Source organism: Felis catus, chromosome D2 (assembly GCF_018350175.1).
Source record: "Felis catus isolate Fca126 chromosome D2, F.catus_Fca126_mat1.0, whole genome shotgun sequence".
NCBI classification, from domain to species: Eukaryota; Metazoa; Chordata; class Mammalia; order Carnivora; family Felidae; genus Felis; species Felis catus.
The window spans coordinates 86629190-86650620 of NC_058378.1; the positions used below are offsets into that span (position 1 = coordinate 86629190).

The 21431-nt window shown below is 60.2% G+C and overlaps 1 protein-coding gene across 25 annotated transcripts in view; it reads left to right on the forward strand.

The window, feature by feature from the left end:
* JAKMIP3 (Janus kinase and microtubule interacting protein 3) overlaps positions 1-21431 on the forward strand; it is a 113798-nt gene that overhangs the window by 89551 nt on the left and 2816 nt on the right. For 14 of the 25 annotated variants that reach the window (XM_023241120.2, XM_023241125.2, XM_023241121.2 and 11 more), the window contains 4 exons: positions 4011-4214; positions 5764-5829; positions 7673-7714; positions 8402-9382. In XM_023241120.2, coding sequence (XP_023096888.1) covers positions 4011-4214; positions 5764-5829; positions 7673-7714; positions 8402-8560 — 471 coding nt within the window. In that variant the 3' untranslated portion in view covers positions 8561-9382. Of the gene's footprint in view, positions 1-4010; positions 4215-5763; positions 5830-7641; positions 7715-8401; positions 9383-21431 lie in introns of those variants that run through there. The other 11 variants (XM_023241127.2, XM_023241129.2, XM_023241128.2 and 8 more) reach the window with 2 other exon arrangements.

Here is a 21431-nt window from a genome sequence, read left to right on the forward strand (position 1 = left end):
GCCCCCGCTCCAGGAAGTGTGCGTGTGCCCCCACTCCGAGAAGTGTGCGTGTGCCCCCGCTCCAGGAAGTGTGCGTGTGCCCCCGCTGCGAGAAGTGTGCATGTGCCCCCGCTCCAGGAAGTGTGCGTGCACCCCCGCTCCAGGAAGTGTGCGTGTGCCCCCGCTGCGAGAAGTGTGCGTGTGCCCCCGCTGCGAGAAGTGTGTGCGTGCCCCCGCTCCAAGTATGCATGTGCTCCTGCTCCAGGAAGCGTGCATTTCCCTGCCTTTGCGCGTCGGCTGGCCCCGTGGAAGCAGGCGTCCCTGCTCGTGCGCCTGGAGGGTGTCCGCTTTGCGGGTGGCACCGAGACCGGGGAGTGCCTGCACACACCGCTCGGTCACCGGGACTCCGTCCTCGCTGACTCGGGTTTGAGAACCGGGATTCTCATGTGAGCCTCAGGCTGCCTTTGTTTCAAGAGGGCGAATCTGAATCAGGGATGGTCTGGCTGCTCCTCAGAGGCGCACTGCGGGGTGGGAGGCTCCTGGGGCGCGAGCGTGTCCTTGGTGGCATCTGTTACCCACCCCTCAGGTCAGTGTCACCTTCAGCAGCGCTTCCAGACTGCGTGTGCCTTTCTCTCCCCTGGACCGGCCGTCCCTAAGGCCAGCGCATGTCATGGCGCCTGTTCAGGGAGAGCTGCCCGGTGGCCCGGGAGAGGTGGCCCGAGCATTGCCGAGGGGCCCGGAAGCGACCCTGCCGCTAGCGGACGCCTGAGGCCAGAGGCGTCCGTGCGGTAAACGGAGGCATTAGTTCCCGCCCCCTGGATTGTGAGGACAGTGAGGTAATTGTGTGCGGAGCGGGCATCGCCCAGCTTGGAATCTGGCAGCGTGATGTTTCTGTTGACCCATCAGGGTCCCTTGAGGCAGGGCAGAGGCTCTGCTGGGTGCCGATGGCGGTGACAGTGGCCCACTCACCAGACAGTCGCTGCGGGAGCAGCCGCGGAGGAGGTGGCAGAGGGAGGTGGCCTCAGAGAGCCGAGCTGGTGCTGATGGACCATCCCAGAAATATGTGCCAGGGTCCATGTTTCCAGTCCACGGTGCCCGGTGGGAAGCATGCTCACAGTATATGGGGGGCAGCCGGACAGCTCTGAGCCCCCCACCGCCGATGCTCCCTGTGCTCTGGTCCTGCATCCCAGACACGTGCAGGGAGGGGACAGCTCAGCCCCAGGCCCCGGGCATTCCTCAGGATACAGCTCAGGAATAGGAATTGATTATATGTGACATCAGTGCAGAGAACATAGGCCGGTGAACGTGATGTCGGAGAGTGGGCTGCATATCACACACACACACACACACACACACACACACACACACACACACACACACACCTGCACCTCAGAGGGTCGGGGAGCAGGGTGGCCTCTGCAGCCGCAGGGCTGTGTGATGTGATTGGGGCTGGGGGGCCGTCGCCGGGGGAAGACCATTGGGGGGACACCCCTCCCCCGTGGTGCCCCCTTCCTCCAGTTCCAATAGGAAGGACACACGTTTGCTGTCTCTTGTTTTCTTCACCTGCCATTCACGCCTGCACTTCCTGCTGGACAGTTAGTTTTATCTGCCATTCACGAAGCCCTGTTATGGAGGGCGGCACAGACCGGTGCCGGGGTGCCCTGTGGGTACCTGTCCGGGGTTTACACCCTCCCTGCTCTGTCTGTGGACACAGGGCCACGGCTGGGGTTTCGAAGGGGTAAAGACGGTCCGTGCCGTGTGATGACCGCCCTGGGGAAGCTGCACGGACCAGGCTGTTCCTGCGGGAGGCTTGGGAGAGGCCGAAGGGCCCAGGGGCAGTTTCCAGGTGGCCCACGGCTCAGGCTCACATAGGGACCGAAAGTCCCCACACATCTCTTTCCACCAGCTTTGTGCCAGGCCATTGTGGTGCTAATTCTAAGCCCCACACTCAGCTGCATTTATTTATTCTTTAAATGCTTGCGCTTATCTTAGCCGCCTAAGCTCTTTTGCTCTAAGAAGTGGTGGTTGATGGGGACTGTTGAGCTGCTTGTGACAGCTGGGGAGAGTTTATTCTGTGGTTGTCAAAAGCAATAAAATGTGAGGTCCAAAGGTTTCATTTATTTATTTTTTTTCATTTCCTAAAACGTCCACTAAGCCGAAAGGACTTTTCAGAATCATTTTGCCTGGTGAAATAGAACCCTTCATTTCTGAAGATGTTATGGCTTTGATAGGAAGAGGGGTTTCTGTAGTTGAAGAACTTGGTTTTTTTCAAAGATCGTACCGGGAAAGTTTCCCGAGGAAAGAGCTTTGAGAGTACTCCAGATCAAATTGGTAAATCCTTAGGAATTTATAACAAGGTACGCATTTTGGCTGCTGAGTTACAGCAAAGAGATCATTTTGCATTGGTTCGTGGTTTCTGGGCATTGCATTGGACTTCTGGGAGGCGGCAGAGGGGTGAGCCCCACACCCCACGCGGCTCTTTCCTCGTCTTGTGTCCCCGCCCACGGCCGCTTCCCGGCCCACTCCACCTGGGCCCCAGCCCGGCTCTCTCAGCCCTGGCCTGGGCGTCCGGGGCCTGGCTCTACGTGGCCTGTCAGCCTCTCTGCTTCTCTTGGGTGCTCTCACAGGTGGGGAGCCTATGGGATTATGGGTCCTTCCCCTGAAGTCTGCGATGAGCGCTGTGGCCCCTAACTGTGAATAGCACATGTTTGGGGACCGTGGTCACGGAGGGGTAGGGTGGCTTACGTGCTTGGGGACCAGGGGCATGAGGGGCTCTCTATTCGAGCCCTCACAGGCAGGGTGAAGACTAGACTCCGAAGCAAGGCCCCTGCAGGGTCCGGGCCCCAGCTGTCCCCATAGGACCCTGTGCAAGTTGTGTGTCCCCACTTGTCTCACGACCTGGGGCTACCAAGGTCTGCAGCCTCGCAGAAGGCGTGGGGACCGGGTGGCTCTGCAGAGGTGGCGTCTTCAACCAGGTCCAGCAGTATGTACTGGGCACCACGAGTGCAGGGATTTGGGGGATTTATCATCTTGAGACTGGAGGTGATGCAGCCGGGAGGTGGGGACCGCGGCACACAGGGCCTCGAGGCTGAGTGGCGGTGAGGCCTTGTCTGAGGCAGCAGGGAGCAGCTGAGAGAAAGGGGTATTCTCACAGGGCTCAGGGGGCCAGAGTCTGAGAGCCCGGTGTCCCAGGGCCATGCTCCCTCCGAGGCTCCAGGGGAGGGTCCTTCCTGCCTCCTCCGGCTGCTGGGGGCTTCAGCGGTTCCCCCAGCCTCTGCCTCTGTCTTCACGTGGCTTCTCCCCCATGTCTTCTGTGACTGCCTCCAACTCCCCTCTCCTCACAAGGACACAATCCATTGGATGCCCGCCCCACCCCCCCAATCCAGCATGACCTCATCCTAACTTGATTACAGCTGCCGAGACCCTATTTCCAAATGAGGCCACACTCACGGGGTTTGGGGATCAGGACTTGAACGTATCTTCTTGGGGACACGACGGACCCACCACAGGTGTCATTGAGGACCACAGAGTGGCCAGGCCTCAGAGAGAAGCTGGAAGTCAGGGACTTACTGTCGATTTTGTCCTTGTATCAGACAAACCCCTGTGAGCACTGCCCCTCTTCCTTCGTTGGGGCTCATAAGCCCAGGGTTTGTTGAAGGCCATGTGCGAAGGAAGAGGTCTTCCCTCTGTCATGCTCTCCCCCGACTCCCTAGGGGCTGTCATCCTACTCTGGTCCCAAATGTCTGCTCACCTGTGTTCCCTGATGTTAGCATGACATAAGAATTCTGCCACTGAAGTCTCAGTGCACGTGTGAGCAGTAATTTAGAGGTGAATGCCCCTGGACGAATTACTCCTGGATTGTGTTTCCACTCTACAGAAGGTCATTGAAGCCAGTCCAGGGGAAATAGTCCCCTCCGTGGGTGCTCTGGGGACGTTGTAACGCCGGGGGTCACGGGCTTCCCTGGCCCCCGTCAGGCCCAGGCAGCCCTTTGAGAAGAAGGCAAGACTAATGTCTGCCCTTCCGCCACCAGCACATCCTGGAGCTGGAAGCCATGCTATACGACGCCTTGCAGCAGGAGGCCGGGGCCAAAGTGGCCGAGATTCTGTCGCAGGAGGAGCGCGAGAAGCTCAAGGTGGCCGTGGAGCAGTGGAAGCGTCAGGTCATGAGTGAGCTGCGCGAGCGTGATGCCCAGATCCTGCGGGAGCGCATGGAGTTGCTGCAGCTGGCACAGCAGGTGCGCCTGCAGGTGGGGGTGGGGTGCCCGAAGAAGGGGGCTGCGCGCTTCATTCCCGATGTCCCAAGGCCACGCCCTCCCGCGGCGTGTTCTCCAATAGCCTCATCTCCAACGGCCACGCCCTCCACGGTGTGCTGTCCAATAGCCACAACTCCAAAAGCCACGCCCCCCAGGGCCACACCCTCACCCCAGTGGCCACATCACCAATGGCCGCGCCCTCCCATGGCCATACCCCCTACAGTGTGCCTTCCAATAGCCACGTCTCCAACGGCCACGCCCTCCACGGTGTGCTGTCCAATAGCCAAGTCTCCAACGGCCACGCCCTCCCGTGGCCACACACCCCCACCCCAATGGCCACATCTCCAAAGGCCATGCCCTCCCATGGCCAGGCACTTCCAATAGCCACATCTCCAATAGCCTATCCAATAGCCACATCTCCAACGGCCACGCCCTCCCATGGCCACCCCCACCCCCCACCCCAATGGCCACATCGCCAACGGCCACGCCCTCCCACTGTAGGCCCTTGTGCCAGACTCCCTGTCCCGTCTGATCAGCCACCTGGGCTGTAGCATCTGCTCCTGTGGGTAGCACATCCCTCTCTCTTGGGACCCCTGACTGTGAGGTCACTATAATGACTCCTCCTTCGATGGTCAGGACCTGGTGAAGTTGTCTTCTGGGGAGCAGCAGCTCGTGTGTTGGGGGAAGCCCCTGGCTTCTAGCCTCGGGCACTTTGGGACCTCAAGCCAATCCGTAGGTCCGTTTCTAACAGAAGGTGCAGGGCCCTGGCACTCGGCAGCCTTGGTGTTACGGACGTGCCTCTGCTCCCCTGTGTGCACCCTTGGGGCCTGGAAGGGGGCTTTACGGGTGGGTTCTGTGTTCAAAGGCTCAACCTGTGAAGTCAGATAAACTAGTAAACCACGGTTTCCTATGAATGTTGGTGGGTGACGTCTGACCAGAGGATCGTCAGCTACCAGAACAGTCTCTGCCAGATTTAGGGTGGTCAGTGTGGCCATTACCTGTGGACCCCTCTTGCCCATCCAACAGGCTGTAGCCAGAGTTAGGCTGCTTGCAGGGTCCAGACACGGCATCCGGTTCCAGAGTGGACACGCAACTTGCATCCAGTCGGCCTGGTATACCACAGCGAAGACTGGGGCTTCGAGTACCGTGTCACCTTGTCGAGGAGACTCCTCCCTGGGACTGGCTTTGTGGCCTTGGTGCTGTTGCAGGGGCATCTGGGAAGGGCGTGAATCGATTCCTTGGGCTTCTAGCGTTATGGTTTACCATCTGAAATCGTAGGGGGCGGGAAGACGTCACTCTTGTTGGAGCAGAGCCACCGACTAAGAATGGCTGTGTCCAAAAGGGAAACCGAGGGGAGCAAGGCTACTCCTTTGCTCAGACACGGCCTCCAGCATTCCACGGACACAGGACAGACAGGCTCCTGGCCCCTCGCAGTAAATGAGTGCAAACCTCGAAAGGGTTTTTTCCAAGTACTTGGTTTCCCAAATATATGCTCTGATTACTGAAGATTTTCCCCTTCTTAACATTGCAGAGGATTAAAGAGTTAGAAGAGAGAATAGAAGGTCAGAAGAGGCAGATCAAGGAACTGGAGGAAAAGGTAAGACAGATGCACGTCCGGGGGGCTTGTTCTGTTCACTGGGAACACAGACGGCTGACACGTGTTGTTAGCGTGCGCTCCAGGGGCTGAGGCGCGGTTGGACAGAAAGAGGCTCCAGGGCAGAGCTGGGAGTCCCGGCTCTGGGAACGCCCCCTCTGCAGTGACCCAGCCATGCCACCTGGGAGGGGCCGTGTTGCTCACGGACTCCGTGTCCCCAGCCGTAGCAGTGGGAGCTGAGCCAGCGACCTAGGGTCCTTGTGGTGCTGGTGGCTGTGTGGAGTACGTGATGCCTCCACGTTTCCCAAGCGGTTGGTCTAAAACTCAAGTTCCTGCAGGACTGGATTTTCTCTTGGAAGCAGGCCATCTGTCCAGTCCCAGTCTCTCGTCTCCGGTCCTTCGTGTCCTTGCTTCCAGGCTTAGGAACCTGAGGTCCCGGTGTGCAGTTGGTTTGGGGCCACGCAGCTTGGGGCCCCAGGGCGGTCGGTCTGGCTCTTTTCCTGGCCCCCCAGCCCTGCCAGGCGTGGGATCACAGGCACTGTGTCCACTCTTGGTGATAGCCTGACTTGGCGGTCCCCAAATCAAGGTGTCTGGAGCGTGCCTGGAGAGAGCCCTGCCTCTTCCCGTGGCATCGCTTACTTTGGCGTAGTTCTTTTCCTGTGATTTAGGGATGTGTTAGCACCTCCGGGGTCACACTGACGTTCGGTTCTTGCAGTCGGTCCCGCCTGTGGGGTAGGTCTCCCTAAAATGGCCAGCTCCCCACTGAGTGCTCAGTGAGGTGGCCGGTGGGTCCACCTCCCTGCCTTGTCCTTTCCGGGGAAAGCAGGAGGTTGGCACTCACACGGGAGCCCCATGGGCTGCATGTCCTCAGCCTCTGCCAGAGGAGGAACCCGCAGAGGCCCCGTGACCGAGGGAGGGTGTGGCCCCTCCCAGTGGCAGCCCACCCCCCGGCCCCCCCCCCACCTCAGTGACAACGCCTGCCCCTTCCCTGGACACTTTACTGCCATCTGTTCAGTGGTCGTCACGGTAACGTGCGACCCTGCCGTGCCGGTGCCCCTGGACCGTGCAGGGTGGATGGCAGAGAGGTGCCCTGCAAACAGGGTTTGCTGCCACGTGGACGCTGACACTTAGGGAAGCTTCCAGCAGACCCCGGGGGTGCAGGGGCGCTGTGCTCAGGGCTCCAGCCTCACGGCGCATGCAGCCTCTCCTCCAGAATAAACGTCGGTCTTCCCTTGCGTCTTAACGTGGGAGCGTTTGTCTGCATTAACCACTTGGGTGTTAAACACTGGGTGTGAATTCCTCTCGTGCGGTTCTAGAGGCTCTGGACCCTCCGCCAGACCTTCTCTTGTGTCTGCATTGGCTGTCCACCCACCCCCGCCCCAGTGAGGCCCCAGTGTGACATCGGTCCGGGTTGCTGGCCCTTTACCGTTACAGTGGGACTGAGACCAGAGCCTTATCGGGGCGCTGGGTTTGCCTGGCCCTTGGAGGGGCTCCACAGGACCCCCTCCTCGTGGTCAGCCAGCAAGGGGCCCACTGTCGGCCCCACGGAGGAGGAAGAGCCAGGGGGGGTGGGTGAAGGCGCTTGTGTGGGGCGCGTGGGGACACACTGTCCCTGTGGACCCAGGACGTCCTCACGGCCCCTCCCAGCGCCAGCCGCGCACGCAGGACAGCAGCGGGGTCTGCTCCTGTGCCCGGCGGACGGCGCGTCTTGTTCTGTCTGTGATCTCTGTGATCGCCGTCCTTTCTCGCCAGATGTCTACAAACTCTTTTTCTCTCTCTTCCCCTCCGTCTCTGCCCTCCCCCGTTCCTTTTCAGTTTCTATTTTTGTTCTTATTTTTCTCCTTAGCTTTCATTCTGTGGTCATAGCTCGCCTGGGCCCCCTGACGTGGTGAGTATGGCATCGGCTGGTCGTGGTGTGCGAGGGTCCCGCCTGCTCCCCGGGGGCCAGCAGGGCCCGGCCCTCCAGCTGCCTCCAAGGGTCGTTTCGCAGCCACCCGGCCGCCTTGAGAACCCGGGCCGGGATTCAGGCTCTGGCGACGTCAGAGGGCTCCAGGGCGCTGCCTGTCCTGAGCAGGAGGGAGAGTGAGGACCCCTCCTGGAGGGCCTCCCCCAGGAGGGGCCGCGTGCACGGCACCCCAGGTGGGCTCCCGCTCCCCGCTTGTGGCATTGGCAGGAAGCAGTGCTGGGGAGCACAGTTGTCTCCTGTTTCTTGTCCTTTTCCCGTGGTACGGAGCACGAGATTGGGTTACACTGGACACTCGGCCACAAGTGCCCGGGATTCCGTGACATGTGGGTCTCATCTACGGACGTGAACGCGGTCATGCTCAGCTGTGGTGTCGTTACCGTGGCGTTAGACCAGGCCCACATACAAGGCCTGCCCGCTGCTTCCTTCCGACACAGAGGAGGACCGGAGGCAGCGCTGGCCTCGCCGACCCGCTCGGCCATCCCTGCCCTTCTGAGGGCGTCCCCAGAGGCTCCCCCTGGGGCAGCCGCATCCTGTCCCTGTCCCCCATCCCGCCAGCCCCTTCCTGTCCAGGGGAGTCTCCCTGACGTGTGTCCTGCCCTTTCCTTGCAGCCCCCGGAGGAGCCGGACCCCTTTCCTCCAGCTGGACCAGAGAGCAGCCGGTGCCCGGACCGCCAGACAAGACGCCCTGTCTCGTCCCTGAAGACCCGCGAGGATCTGGTCTCTGCGGACCCCGGCCCGTCGAGGAAGAGGGAGAAAGGGGCGCTCTGAGCACCTCTGCGTGGGCAGCTGTCCACTCTGTGAGCCAGAATTAGAACCAGTTCTTTGACTGGGGCTCCTCTGGAAGAGGCCTGGTCTTGGCTGCTGGACCCTGGGGTCTCTCCTCGGGGCGCAGCCTCCCTATCCCGGTGACAGGGATGCACGAGTTCCCTGCTGAGCAGGTGCAGAGAGCTGCTTCTGTGCAGAAGCGTCCGGCGCCCCGCGCTCCCACCTCACGGCCCCTTAATCGTGCGACACGCGTCTCAGATGAACGGACACAGGCACCCCACCACGTGACACGACGAAGCCCGCAGCCAAGAGGCGACCTTCATTCGGGGAGGCCCCAGACGGGTCAAGGGGGATGTTCCGAGGACGGTTTCCCCGTGCCATGTCAGGTGGCCTAGGAGGACTCGCTTGCCGGGGTCCTGAGCACCTACCGGCTGACGCACCCCTGCCTGTCACCCGTGGGAACAGCCGTGGCTGCCGCACGCACCGTGCCATGAACCCCCGGCCTCCTAGGCCTCCCTGAGCCTCGCAGAGGAGCGCGGTGGGACCGACCAGAGGGAGACTGAGGAGCGTGGTAGGGGGAGGTGGGACAAGAGAGGGCCCAGACCCACTGCAAAGGGGCCTGGCTTCCCTGGAACGCAGAACCCCAGACACTGCGGCCCTGGGCGCCCGGCGCCACCCCAGCCCGGAGGCCCCGGGCCGAGCGGGGCCGAAGCTGCGGCGCAGACCTCCGGCCTTCTCCCTCAAGGGCAGTGCCCACCGAGGGCAGCCACGCACCCGTGGTCCCGCAGATACGAGGAGGGAACCCGAAGCACAGGTGGTGAGCAGGTAAGCACAGCCATTTGTCCGTGGGAGGTGGTGTTCTCTGTTGCCCGTCCCTCCCCGTTTGGGGCCCTCGCGGGCACTGCCGTACCTCCTTCTGCTTGATCCCTTGTGGTCCCGGCGGAGATGTGGGTTCGGTTTGCTGGGGCCTGCCCTGCTGTGGGAGCCCTGGGCGTCTGTCCCGGCCAGTGGAGACGGGGAGGGGTCTCTCCACCACCCCTGGACCACAGGGTGCTCCCTGGGGGCGTCCCTGTGTGGGCTCCTCAGCGTCCCTCAATGTGGTGACCCCTGGGGGCTGCCTCGCCCAGACCCAGGACACTCCCCCCATGCGTCCAAGCGTGTGCCACGGGACATCCCTGAGTTCCAGGGTGGCCTCCTGCCCTGCCAGTGAAGGGCTGTCCAAATGTGCCCCAGCCCCCATGGGTCTACTGGCCAGCCCCGGCCACCCCCACCTTCCTGCTGCCAGACGCTTCGGGAAAGGAAGGCTTCCTACTCCACCCTGCAGAGCAGTCCCCCCCTGCCCCCCGCTTCCTGAGCCCCAGCCCCCGAGGCTCCCCTTCCCTTCAGGCAGAGTCATGCACTTGGCTGAGCTCAGGGGTCAGGACCTCACCCCTCACCTCCTCTCTCTGCCCAGCCCCCGCACCCTGCAGGCCAGGAGGCTCGTCCTCAGGGGGATCAGGCCCAGGCAGGGTGCTGCTGCACGGCTGAGCTCTCAGCCCCCAGGGGAGTTTCCTAAGTGAGGCCACTTATGTGAGGCGTGCTGAGCTGCTGGTGGAGGCTGGTGGGCCACACCCAGGGCTGCTCGGTGAGCCCTCTCCCATCGAGGCTCCTGCTCCTCAGGTGGTGGGGCTGCAGGGGGTTCCCCAGGATGTGCACTGCTGTGTAGGGAAGGGAGCAGAAGCGGAGGCAGAGGCCGGGGCTGTGGGAGGGGGAGCGTGTGAGGTCACCACCTGCTCACCCAGAAGGGGTCCAGCAGCATGGTCTTCATGTCATGGAGCACGTGTGGCACACATTCCTTCAAAGGGGCACATAATGGCACGTGTGGGACCCCGGGGTCCTCCAGGGGTGCATGGGCGCGGCCTCGGGCCCGGAGGGTCACTCTCAGGCTTGTTCCGGAACGGAGCAGGAGCCAGCCTGGTCCCAGTCCTGCTCCCGGGACGCCCCGAGGGCTTACGTGAGCTCTAACCCAAGCATGCGCTTTGGGACCTGCAGTCCCTGGGGCTCGAGCCGCGGTTCACAGCTGGTGCGGAAGCCCTCAGGCTGAGCACTTGGTGCTCAGGAAAGTGCTGAACACGCTGCCCTTGCCTTTGACTGCTTGGCGAGGACTGTGCACAATCACAGCCTTAAAGGTCGCCCGTAGTGAGGTGACGGTGAATGCGTGCATTACAGCGGCACACGCCCCTCTGGAAACACGCTGTCCAGGGTCCCCGGAAATGCCCCACCCACATCCTTCCCCGTAGTGTGTCCCCGGTGAGCCAGCCAGTGGCTCTGTGGTCTGCCCTACGGTGTTCACGGCAGGGTGGAACTGCCAGGCTTTGGAAGGACGCTCGGTGCCCCCAGAGCTGCGAGCGGGTCCTACCGGTAGGGAGGGCAGACACAGCTGCCCTCAGTGACCTCCAGGGCCTGGGCGGAGCTCCGGGTGCTCGCCATGGGGCATCCTTAGCTCAGGGCTGGCCGGGGCTGGAGGCAGGGGCACACCACACGGCAGCCCCCTCGAGGGGGGACAGATGGCCCTAAAGGTGTGCAGACACAGAGCCCGGAGAGAAGCAGGCCTCCTCTCTGCCCTGTCGCCCAGCCTCCCGGCTGCCTGGGCATCAGGGAGGGAGTTCTGGAATGCTCGTCAAAGTGGGAAAATGTATGAGACGGGCCTCGGGATGGGCTGTCACAGCAGGCAGGAACAGTAGGTCTGACATCCTGATGTCCCGTGAGAGGTGGCCCCTGACGGCCGAGGCAGCCGGAGGGGCTGGGGCCACAGTGTCACCGTGAGTTTGCCCAGCCGAGTGACACGATGCCCACACATCATGCATCCTGGGTGACGTTAGCCTTTGTTACCGGTGGACAACACCTCCCAGGCTCTGCACTCTGCCCGGTGATCGCACTGGGGAGAGGCACCTGAGACCACAAGGGTGCTGTTTCTCCGGAAGCTTCTGGGCACGGACTTTGGCGGCGGTCAGCGGGCCTTGCCGCAGCCGTAGGATGTCGCGGTGCTGCCGCGGGCTTCCTGTGCCCCATTCCTGCTGTTTATTCCCGCTGTTCCCTTCTTTGTCCAGCGATCCGGGTCTGGATATTTATTCTGGGGGCTGCAGTCCAGCGCCATCACTGCTTATCTTCCTGTCGGGTTGTCCCGGCCACTGAGCGCTCGTCCAGGCAGCTCCTGTGTCCTGTTGACGCGCCCCGTGTGCTGCTTGAGCACATGCCTTACTTTCTGCACATGCCTCTGTTTACTTCTGCACCTACCCACCACCTGTCTACCGTCTATCATGTGTGAATGTATGTACGTATGTATGTATATGTCTGTCTTGTCCGTTTGTCCATCATCCATCCATCCATCCATCCATCCATCCGTGTGCTTATCTATCATCTGTCTGTCCATCCATCCATCCATCCATCCGTGTGCTTATCTATCATCTATCTGTCTGTCCATCCATCCATCCATCCATCCACCTATCCATCTATCATCTGTGTATCCATCAGCCATCCATCCGTCTGCCTATGTATGTATGTATCCCTCCATCCATCTCTTCATCTATCTGCTTATCTGTCCATCTATCGTCTATGTCTCCATCATCCATCCATCAGTCTGTCTATCACTCATCTATTTATCTATCATCAATCATCTATCACCTGTCTGTTATAAAACCATGAGTTCATAATGATATCTCCAGTTCTAGGTTAACACTTCAACATCCATCCGGCCTCCCCCCATCATCTGTGACTCCTTTCTTTGGCTCTGGCTGTATACACTCTGTGTGCTCACTGGCTCAGCCCCAGCGTACACACGGAGTAGCTGCAGAATTGCTAACCTGTACAGCCTGTGAGAAACGGGTTGACCAACGAGGGTGCCTTTGTGCACAGCTCCCTGTCTCTGTAGCTTGTACTATCCAGACAAAATAGTGTTTTCCCACATAACTTAGCCCTTTTCTTTCCCACCTCTTCCCCATAGGCCTGTGCCGTCCATTGTCCGCGGTTAGTTCATGTGTCGCGGCTTGGGTTCCATTGGGCTTCCCACAGAGTGGTCTGTGTTTTATTTACACGCTGTAAAGGTCGCCGTGCTGTACAGATCTCTGGGCTTGGGCACGCACGTGTGCCCGCCACAATCCGATACGGGACGCTGCCACCAACCCTCAAACTCCCTCTTGTGCCCTCTGCATTCACCCCCCCATCCCCACCCCCTCCACCTGTCACCCCCACCCCCACCCCCACCCCTCGGCGTCGGACCTAAGAAAACTGCCTTATTCAAAATCACAAGCGTTTGCTCCCGTGTTTCCTTCTAGAATCTTGTGGCTCGGTGTCTGGCATCATACCCGGGACTGGTTCCAAGTCCGTTTTCACACACCGGGAAGGAACCGTCTGGGTCGAAGCACGAGTTTTGCCTGTGGTGTCCCACCCCCTGCTTCTCCCCTCCCCTCTTTTGGTCAAAATCCCTCTGCTTGTCTGGTCCCAGTCCTGCCCTGCAGTCAGCCCTGTCCTGGCTGGAGTGTCCTCCCCAGCTCCAAGTCACCTCACGCCAGGAGGCAGGGACAGTGTGCTGCTAGCTGCTGTCCCCGCACTGGCCGCAGCCCGCAGCCCGGTCCTCACTGGTTCCTGGGGCTGGGGGGCAGGCCTGATGTGTGTGACATTAGCTGTCAGCAGACCCAGATTTACAGCTGCCGGCGATCAGCCTGGTGGCGGGTCCTTTATGCGCCGTGGCGCCCCCGGTGGCCCACGAAGGGTGATGGCGTCGTGCTGGAGAGGCTGCTTCTGTTCACAGCGAGCAGGAACCCTCGTGCGAAAATATCTATAGTTTCTTCATTACAGTTCAATGGAATTTTCTTCTTCATTCATGTGTATTGTTTTATTAATTAATTTACTTTTTATGGAGCAAAAGGTAGGCTATTTTCCCTCGCAGAAGGTTCACCCAAACGTGAGCAACTAGCTTTTCGAGTCTTTTCTTCCCAGGGGTGGAGGCTGGGTTCAGAGGATCTCTGTCCTCAGGCACCGCCTGTCCCGTCTTGGGGGCACCGAAGGGCCCTGCCCGGCACCTGCCTTGTTCCTGCAGGACCCCCGCCCCCGGGGGCAGCCAGCCCTCCAGGGGGCTTCCTCGGCCTGGGCTCCCACCCCAGGTGGTGATGAGGAGGGGTCAGAGGCTGCGGTCAGACGTGTGCCTGTCTGATGGCAGGCGACAAGCCCGTGCAGCCTCCCACTCACGTGAAGCCACGGTGTTCGTGCCACGTTTGTGTGCACAGGAGCCAGCTTGGAGGCCGCTGCCGGTGCACAGAGCTGCGTTAGTCCCGACACTGGCCCCTGCCACACTCTTGCCCCTGGTCCGGGAGTGGCCCGGTAGTCATTCTGTTTGTCCTCTGACCTCTAACTGCGAACCCCTGACGCATCACCAGCCCCTTTCCCCCGAGGTAACTGCCATCTGGGACCGGGGGCAGCGTCCCTGTGCAGAGCTTTGTGGCAGACACGTGGGTTTCTGAAAGGTATGATTTTTGTTGTTTTGTAAGTCTTTAGAAAAGGAGGCATCACGTGTGCTTTTGGACGCACTCTTTACCCTTGCTGTCCTTGCGCTAAGATTCACCCCCGCTGTGTTTTGTGTGCGACTACTGGTTGGTGCCGGGACCTCTTCCTGGCACCTGACGCACTTCTGGTGGATGCTTGGGCCTTCTTTTGTGAAGCCCGTCAGCGTGCTGACGCAGGAGCTGCCTCGGGTGTCGCCGGGCCATCCGAACGCAGCTCAGCCTCGGGAGGCACGCAGGACTCTCCTCTGGTCCGGCATTCAGAGCACACTATTTGGCTCTTCGCTTAGAATTCTGTGTTTACCTTAGGGCCTAAGGTGTTCTCTAACTTCGCTAGATTTGCCCACAGCCTCAGGCAGAAATTGAATAGCTGGCTTGAAGCCAACGGTGTCCCCTCCCCCTTTTTATTGCTCTGTCGCCTCCTCCATTCTTTCCAGCCAGCGGCTCACGCCTGTGGCCAGCTGCCCGGTGATCCAAAAATGTCACCATCTCGGTGACAGCAGTGATGGATCTTCTCACTAGCATGACCGTGAAGCCGTTAATAAGAGATGCCGCTATTAGAGAAGTCATAGTTAGAATCCCCTCCGGGGCTGTGAGAGCGGCTGCCTGTGACCCCCATAAGAAGCAAAACCGAGAACCGCTGGAGCACAGGCAGAAAGTCCTTGCGGTGCGTGAGTCCATGCACGTGCCTGTGCACTGAATGTGCGGTATGTGTGTGCATCTGTGCGTTTAGTAGTGTCTGTGTGTGTGCAGCCCTGTGCATTTGGGTGTGTGTGTGCACGTGTGTGCATTTGGGTGTGTGTCTGGATGTCTGTGCACTTGGGTGTGTGTGTGTGTGTACGTGTGTGCATTTGGGTGTGTCTGGATGTCTGCATTTGGGGGGTTGTGTGTGTGCACGTGTGTGCATTTGGGTGTATGTCTGGATGTCTGTGCATTTGGGTGTGTGTGTGTGTGCACGTGTGTGCATTTGGGTGTGTCTGGATATCTGTGCATTTGGGGGTGTGTGTGCACGTGTGTGCATTTGGGTATGTCTGGATTCTGCATTTGGGTGTGTGTGTGTGCACATGTGTACATTTGGGTGTGTCTGGATGTCTGCATTTGGGGGGTTGTGTGTGTGCACGTGTGTGCATTTGGGTGTATGTCTGGATGTCTATGCATTTGGGTGTGTGTATATGTGTGTGTATGTGCACGTGTGTGCATTTGGGTGTGTCTGGATATCTGCATTTGGGTGTGTGCACGTGTGTGCATTTGGGTGTGTCTGGATGTCTCCATTTGGGTATGTGTGTGTGAACGTGTGTGCATTTGGGTGTGTGGATGTCTGCATTTGGGTGTGTGTGTGCACATGTATGCATTTGGGTGTGTGGATGTCTGTGCATTTGAGTGTGTGGATGTCTGCATTTGTGGGTGTGTGTGTGCATGTGTGTGCATTTGGGTGTGTCTGGATGTCTGCATTTGGGTGTGTGTGTGCACGTGTATACATTTGGGTGTGTGTCTGGATGTCTGTGCATTTGTGTGTGTGTGTGTGCACGTGTGTGCATTTGGGTGTGTGTCTGGATGTCTGTGCATTTGGGTGTGTGTGTGTGTGTAAACGTGTGTGCATTTGGGTGTGTGGATGTCTGCATTTGGGTGTGTGTGCACGTGTGTGCATTTGGGTGTGTCTGGATGTCTGCATTTGGGTGTGTGTGTGCACATGTATGCATTTGGGTGTGTGTCTGGGTGTCTGTGCATTTGGGTGTGTGGATGTCTGCATTTGTGGGTGTGTGTGTGCATGTGTGTGCATTTGGGTGTGTCTGGATGTCTGCATTTGGGTGTGTGTGCACGTGTGTGCATTTGGGTGTGTGTGTGTGTGAACGTGTATGCATCTGGGTGTGTGTCTGGATGTCTGTGCATTTGGGTGTGTGTGTGTGTGTGTGTGAATGTGTGCATTTGGGTGTGTGTCTGGATGTCTGCATTTGGGTGTGTGTGTGTGTGTGTGTGCACGTGTGTACATTTGGGTGTCTGGATGTCTGCATTTGGGTGTGTGTGCACGTGTGTACATTTGGGTGTGTGTCTGGATGTCTGCATTTGGGTGTGTGCACGTGTGTACATTTGGGTGTGTGTCTGGATGTCTGCATTTGGGTGTGTGTGTGCACGTGTGTGCATTTGGGTGTGTGTCTGGATGTCTGCATTTGGGTGTGTGTGTGCACGTGTGTGCATTTGGGTGTGTGTCTGGATGTCTGTGCATTCGGGGGTGTGTGTTCACATCTGTGTGTGTGCACGTCCGTGCAGTGTGTGTGTGTGTTGTGTGTGTGTGTGTGCATGTCTGTGCATTTCGGGGGGTGTCATCAGAGGCCTGGGACCCTGTACACCCACACCAAGCAGGGAGACTGGTCACATGGAGTGCATACAGTACGTGTGTGAGGGCAGGCAGCCTTCTCTCCAAGAGGGACGGGGAGGCGCTGGCTTCTGAATGTCCTCTGGCCATTGCCGGAGGGCACGGCCCTGGTCCTGGTGACTTCTGGGCTGATGTGAACTGGGGGGTCCTGTGTGCTCAGGTGGTTGGAAGGCGGGGATGTGCTCATTACCAGCCCTCACTGGTCCCTGCAGCATGAACACAGCACTGGAGGTGTCCTGCCCTGCCCCCACCTCTGGAATTACCTCCCCCCCCACCGCGTCCCCAGGGATGCCCCCTCACCGCAATGGTTCCCCGATAACCAGGCGTAGGGGCTTGTGGGGGGCTGCGGAGAGGACCACGGGCCCCATCTCTCCTGTGGCCAGCCGTGGTGAACGGGGGAAGCCTGGCACCTGGGGACTGGGTGCTTCGTCACCCTGCACCTGTGTCCCCGCTGTCCCGAGCCGCAGCCTTGTCTTCTCGTGTGCTAAGAGCTCAGTGGTGTGGGCTGCGGGGACACCACCCTCGGGTCAGTGAGGGCTCAGCCGGCCACAGCTGGTCGGCTCTCTGGGCTGAGAACCAGGACGCACAGCCCTGAAGCAGCCTGGCGTGGCCTTCTCTGCCAACGGGCCTCGGGAGCCACAGACGCGCAGAGGCCACAGCGGCTTAGCGGGGCCGTGGGGTCCAGGCGGGAAGGCGGTGAGAGGCAGAGTGGGCTGTGGGGCTGCAGGGGCGCCTTCCCCATCAGGGTAAGGGCGGGTGGGGGATCCAGGGACCACAGTGCCCTGATGCTCGCCTCCCGAGCCAGCCGGGCCCTGCTGTCCTCGCTGCCTCCTCCGGCTCCTCCATGGACTGAACAGCCCTGGAATCTGCCCTTCTGACGAGTCCCGGGGATGCTGAGGCCACGGGCTGTGGGACCCGGGGCCCTGCTTTGAGACTGTTGAGTCCCCGATGGGGAGGAGCCTCCACAGGCACTGTTGCCCCCCCGCCACCCAGGATTGGGGTCGTGAGTGGACCTCGTATCTTGGCACGGTGTTGTGCTTATTGTGGTGGCTCTGGGATTTCAATGTTCTCCGAGCCCCTTTCCAGCCGCACCAGCCACGTCCGTCTGTGTGGGGTTCTGGGGGAGCTGTGGCTGCCGTCAGGAAACTTGGCGACTGCTCCGGGGCCAGCAGGCTGGGTCCGGGCCCTGCTGCTGCCCTGAGTCATGTGGCCACGGCAGGTGAGGTGACCGGTGTCCACCTCGGCCTCCCTGAGCTATGGAAGGTTAGTCCGGAAATGCGTCGTTCTGGCCGGGTTCCCCGGAGAGACAGAGCCGGTAGAACGTACGTGTTTCTATCCCGCCTGTCATAGAGAGGGGATTCTTGAAAGGAATTGGAGGCTGAGAAGTCCACAGACCGAGGAGGGCCGCCTGTGTGTCTGCAGCCCGAGGCCGAAGGTCCGAGAACCGGGAGAGCCGACGGTACAGATTCCTGTGCAGGACTGTGGCCGGGAAAAGGCCGACCTCCTAGCTCACGGTCGGGCGAGAGGTTTCCCTCTTCTTCAGCCTTGTTGTTCTATTCAGGCCTTCGACTGATTGGATGAGACCCACCTGCATTGGGGCCGGCGGTCTGCTTTCCTCTGCCTGTCGCTTCAAATGCTAACCTCACCCGGGAGCACCCACACGGACCCACCCAGGATAATGTTGGCAAACGTCTGGGTCCCCCGAGGCCCATCAAGGTCACGCGTGAACTTCACCATAGCATTCAAGGGTCCTGGGGCACGTCCTCACCTGTGGCCTGCTGTGTGAAGTGGCCGCTGCCTTTCTTACATGTTTACTAAGCAGCCCCGGAGTGAGAGCCGGAGGAGGGCCCGGAGCAGGGCGCGGTGTGGGTGTGGATGACTCCGGAGGGGAGGACTGGCCCAGCCCCCGTGTGGGCCCCGCGGCGCTGCGCTGTGGGGCCGGGGAGGGCGGGCAGGGCACCATCCGCAGGGCGAGTGGGAAGGCCCTGCAGGACCCGGGAGCCTGGAAGCTTAGCTGGGTCTGGGTGAGGCCAGATGTTTCTTGATGTTTCCCCCAAACCAGAGCTTTGGGGAAAAAAGACCTTAGCCCCAAACAGTTTGGCCAATTTCTTTCTTTCTGGTTTGACAACGTTTGGCTACGCTTTTCCAGACAAACAGCTTACGTGGAAAGGCTCTGTTTTTAGCCTATAAGCGGATGCTGTGTGTGTGTGTGTGTGTGTGTGTGTGTGTGTGTGTGTGCGCGTGCGCGCGCGCGCGCGGGTCATCTGGGTCTGCGGCACAGGAAGTAGGGGCGGGTTTGGGTTTGGGGGCAGAGAGGGAGGATTGGGCCGCAGGGGGTTCTCCCGGCGGAGGGCACCCACCCTGTGTGGGGCCGAGTTTCCTTGTCTCGTGTGTGTCTCTGGAAACCCCAGTGAGGCGCGGGCCTGGGGCTTTCCCTCGGCGCCCACCATCTGCCGTTGGCTCCGAGCGCAGTGGGCTTCTCCGGCCCCAGGAAGCCGCCGTCTCCTTTGCCAAGAGCTTTCTGTTTCGCAACAGTCGAGATCCCGGTGAGAATTCCCGGCAAACACAGATGGCAGGAGCCTGTTCCTCGCGCTCTGTTTTGACATTAATCAGATGCTGTCTCCTGATCCCGTTTGCATGTGTTCCCAGTGGGCGTCACCCGTGGGGGTCCCGCTTCTGCAGCCGTTAGCGAGGCTGTGGGCCGGTGCCCACGTGGAAATGCCCTGCCGCCCCCGGCGGGGTGATGGTCCAGCCTGGCACCCTCTTGTCCTCGCCCTCTCCTGTTCATTTTGGTACTTAGGAAGTGAAGGCTATTTGTGACTCTGCCGATCAGCTGACTCCTGTATCTTCTCCCTGGGCTTCAGTGCAGCCCAGTACGAAAATTGTGTCATAGCCTCTCCCTTCGGAAGGAAGGGCCGGCTGTGATGCTTGGTGCCCACCCTTGTCAGGACATCACCTCATCACAGGGCAGTCGTGTGCCCCGCGGCCTCCGCCCCCTGGGCCCTGAGCTGGTTGGGGTCTCACCCGCCCCACCGTGTGCCACGAGCCCCTCCGGTGTCCCACGTCTCTCCTGTCTCACCGTGCTAACCCACATTACCATCAGCGTACTGGGCTCTTGTGATCGGCGGGGAGCCGCCCACGGCAGAAGTGTCCCCGACTTGCTCACTGCACAGTCCCCAGTGTGGCCCCAACATATACTCAGGCAGGGCCTGGCCCCAAGACGCACACAAACGAACGGCTGCCGCATGAACCGCCAAGTAAGTGAGCAGATGTCTCGTGGAGGCTGGGCACGGTGTCTGATCCGTCTTACGGCCTCACAGTGGACCTCGGTCCCCGGAAGTGGGAAGCAGTGTGTTCTGGGCGTCTCCAAGGATGCCCGTTTTCAGTGAGTCACTGGGGTTCTCGGGGCCCAGCACACAGTGGTGCCCTGGCTAAGGTTCATTTCGGCAACATAGTCGGGAAACGTGGCTGGATCTGGAGGGATCCATAAGCAGATTTTGTGGGCTTTCTGCCTCCTGTGGGGACCACACAGAGCACCCACTTCCCCAGTAGTGAAGACGTGGCCATCCGTGTGCACTGTCCGTCTCCCCAGAGAAGTCCCTTTGACGCTCAGAGTTCAGGTGTTCTGTTGAGGCTGCTCGTTTGGGGAGCCCACCCCTGCGCCGAAGTGTCAGGCCCTCAGAAGGAAACAGGTGTTTGCCATAAATCACATCATTTGTGCAAACGGTCAAGGCCACTCCACCAGCACAACCTTATGGCTCAGGGAGCGTCTCAAAAGCGGGCTCCCGGATGCCGGCCAAGGGCTGACCTCGCAAGCGGGCCCTCCTACCCCCAGCAGTCTCGGCTCCTGCCGCAGACGCACTGGAGGCTCTGGACCAGCACCGGGCCAGGGGTTTGGGGGGGCGAAGAGCCCATGGGGCCGTGAGACCAAGGTCACACCCAGTGGGTGATCTCACCCTCACCTGCCTCGTGTCTTTTGTGGCTTCAACCTGGATGAGCTCATGGGCTGGCTGTGAGGACAGTCCGGAAGTCAGGCCCGTGGTCAGAACAGGGAGGGATCAGGAACACCTTGTCCCCCAGAGGAGATGGGACTGGGGGGCAGAAAGCGCTTGGGAAGCCTGGAATCCTGAAGCAGAACCATGCCTCTGCGTGTGCGTGTGTGTGCCCATGCACGTGCGTGTGCCCCTGAGTGTGGGGGCGGAGTGTTGCAGTCACAGACGAGGACAGAAAGCCCCCCCCTCCCCTTCTGGACACAGCGGCAGCGAACAGAGTGTGTTAGCAAAGTCAGGCAGGACTGGCTCCGGGAAGAGGGTCCTGAGACCACAGGCAACCAGATGCCATCGTCCTGTTCCTCCACTTTGGGGACTGACTTTTTAGGACTCTGCACGTCATTCTCAACAAGGTGTCTTCTGTGTTTGCAGGTGTGAGATGCATGCCACAGGCAGTTACCGGCATAGCTCAAGGGAAGCAGTGCTGTGGTTGGGGGGCGGACGCTGGCGGGCAGGTGGTCAGGGCCCCTGGCCCCGGTCAGCCTGGGGTGTGACCTGAGGGAGCCCCTCTAAGCTCAGAACTTCAGACTTCAGTCTGCACGGTGAAAAGGCCAGGCTGGCCCTTTCACATCTCACATCCTAGAAACAGATAATTCGAGGGGGACCTACTTAGAAATGGATCCGGTTAACGTCACAAAGAACAGTGCTTCATTTCCACGGCCCTGAGATTCGCGCATAATGTGTGCCACGTGGGCAGGAAGTGTGTGTGATTCCCCCCGGTTTCCTTTGCCTTGTGCGTTGCGGGGAGGGGTCTTCCTACTAGAAGGTGAAAAACCCCAAACGCACAGAACCCTCTGCAGCCTCTCCTAGCCTAGGAACGTGTGGGCCCAGGGTCCCCCCGCCCCGCGGGTGTCCGCGCCCCTCACCGCCTCTCACCTCATTGATGCCGGTGCTGCCCCCGCCCCGTGGCTGAT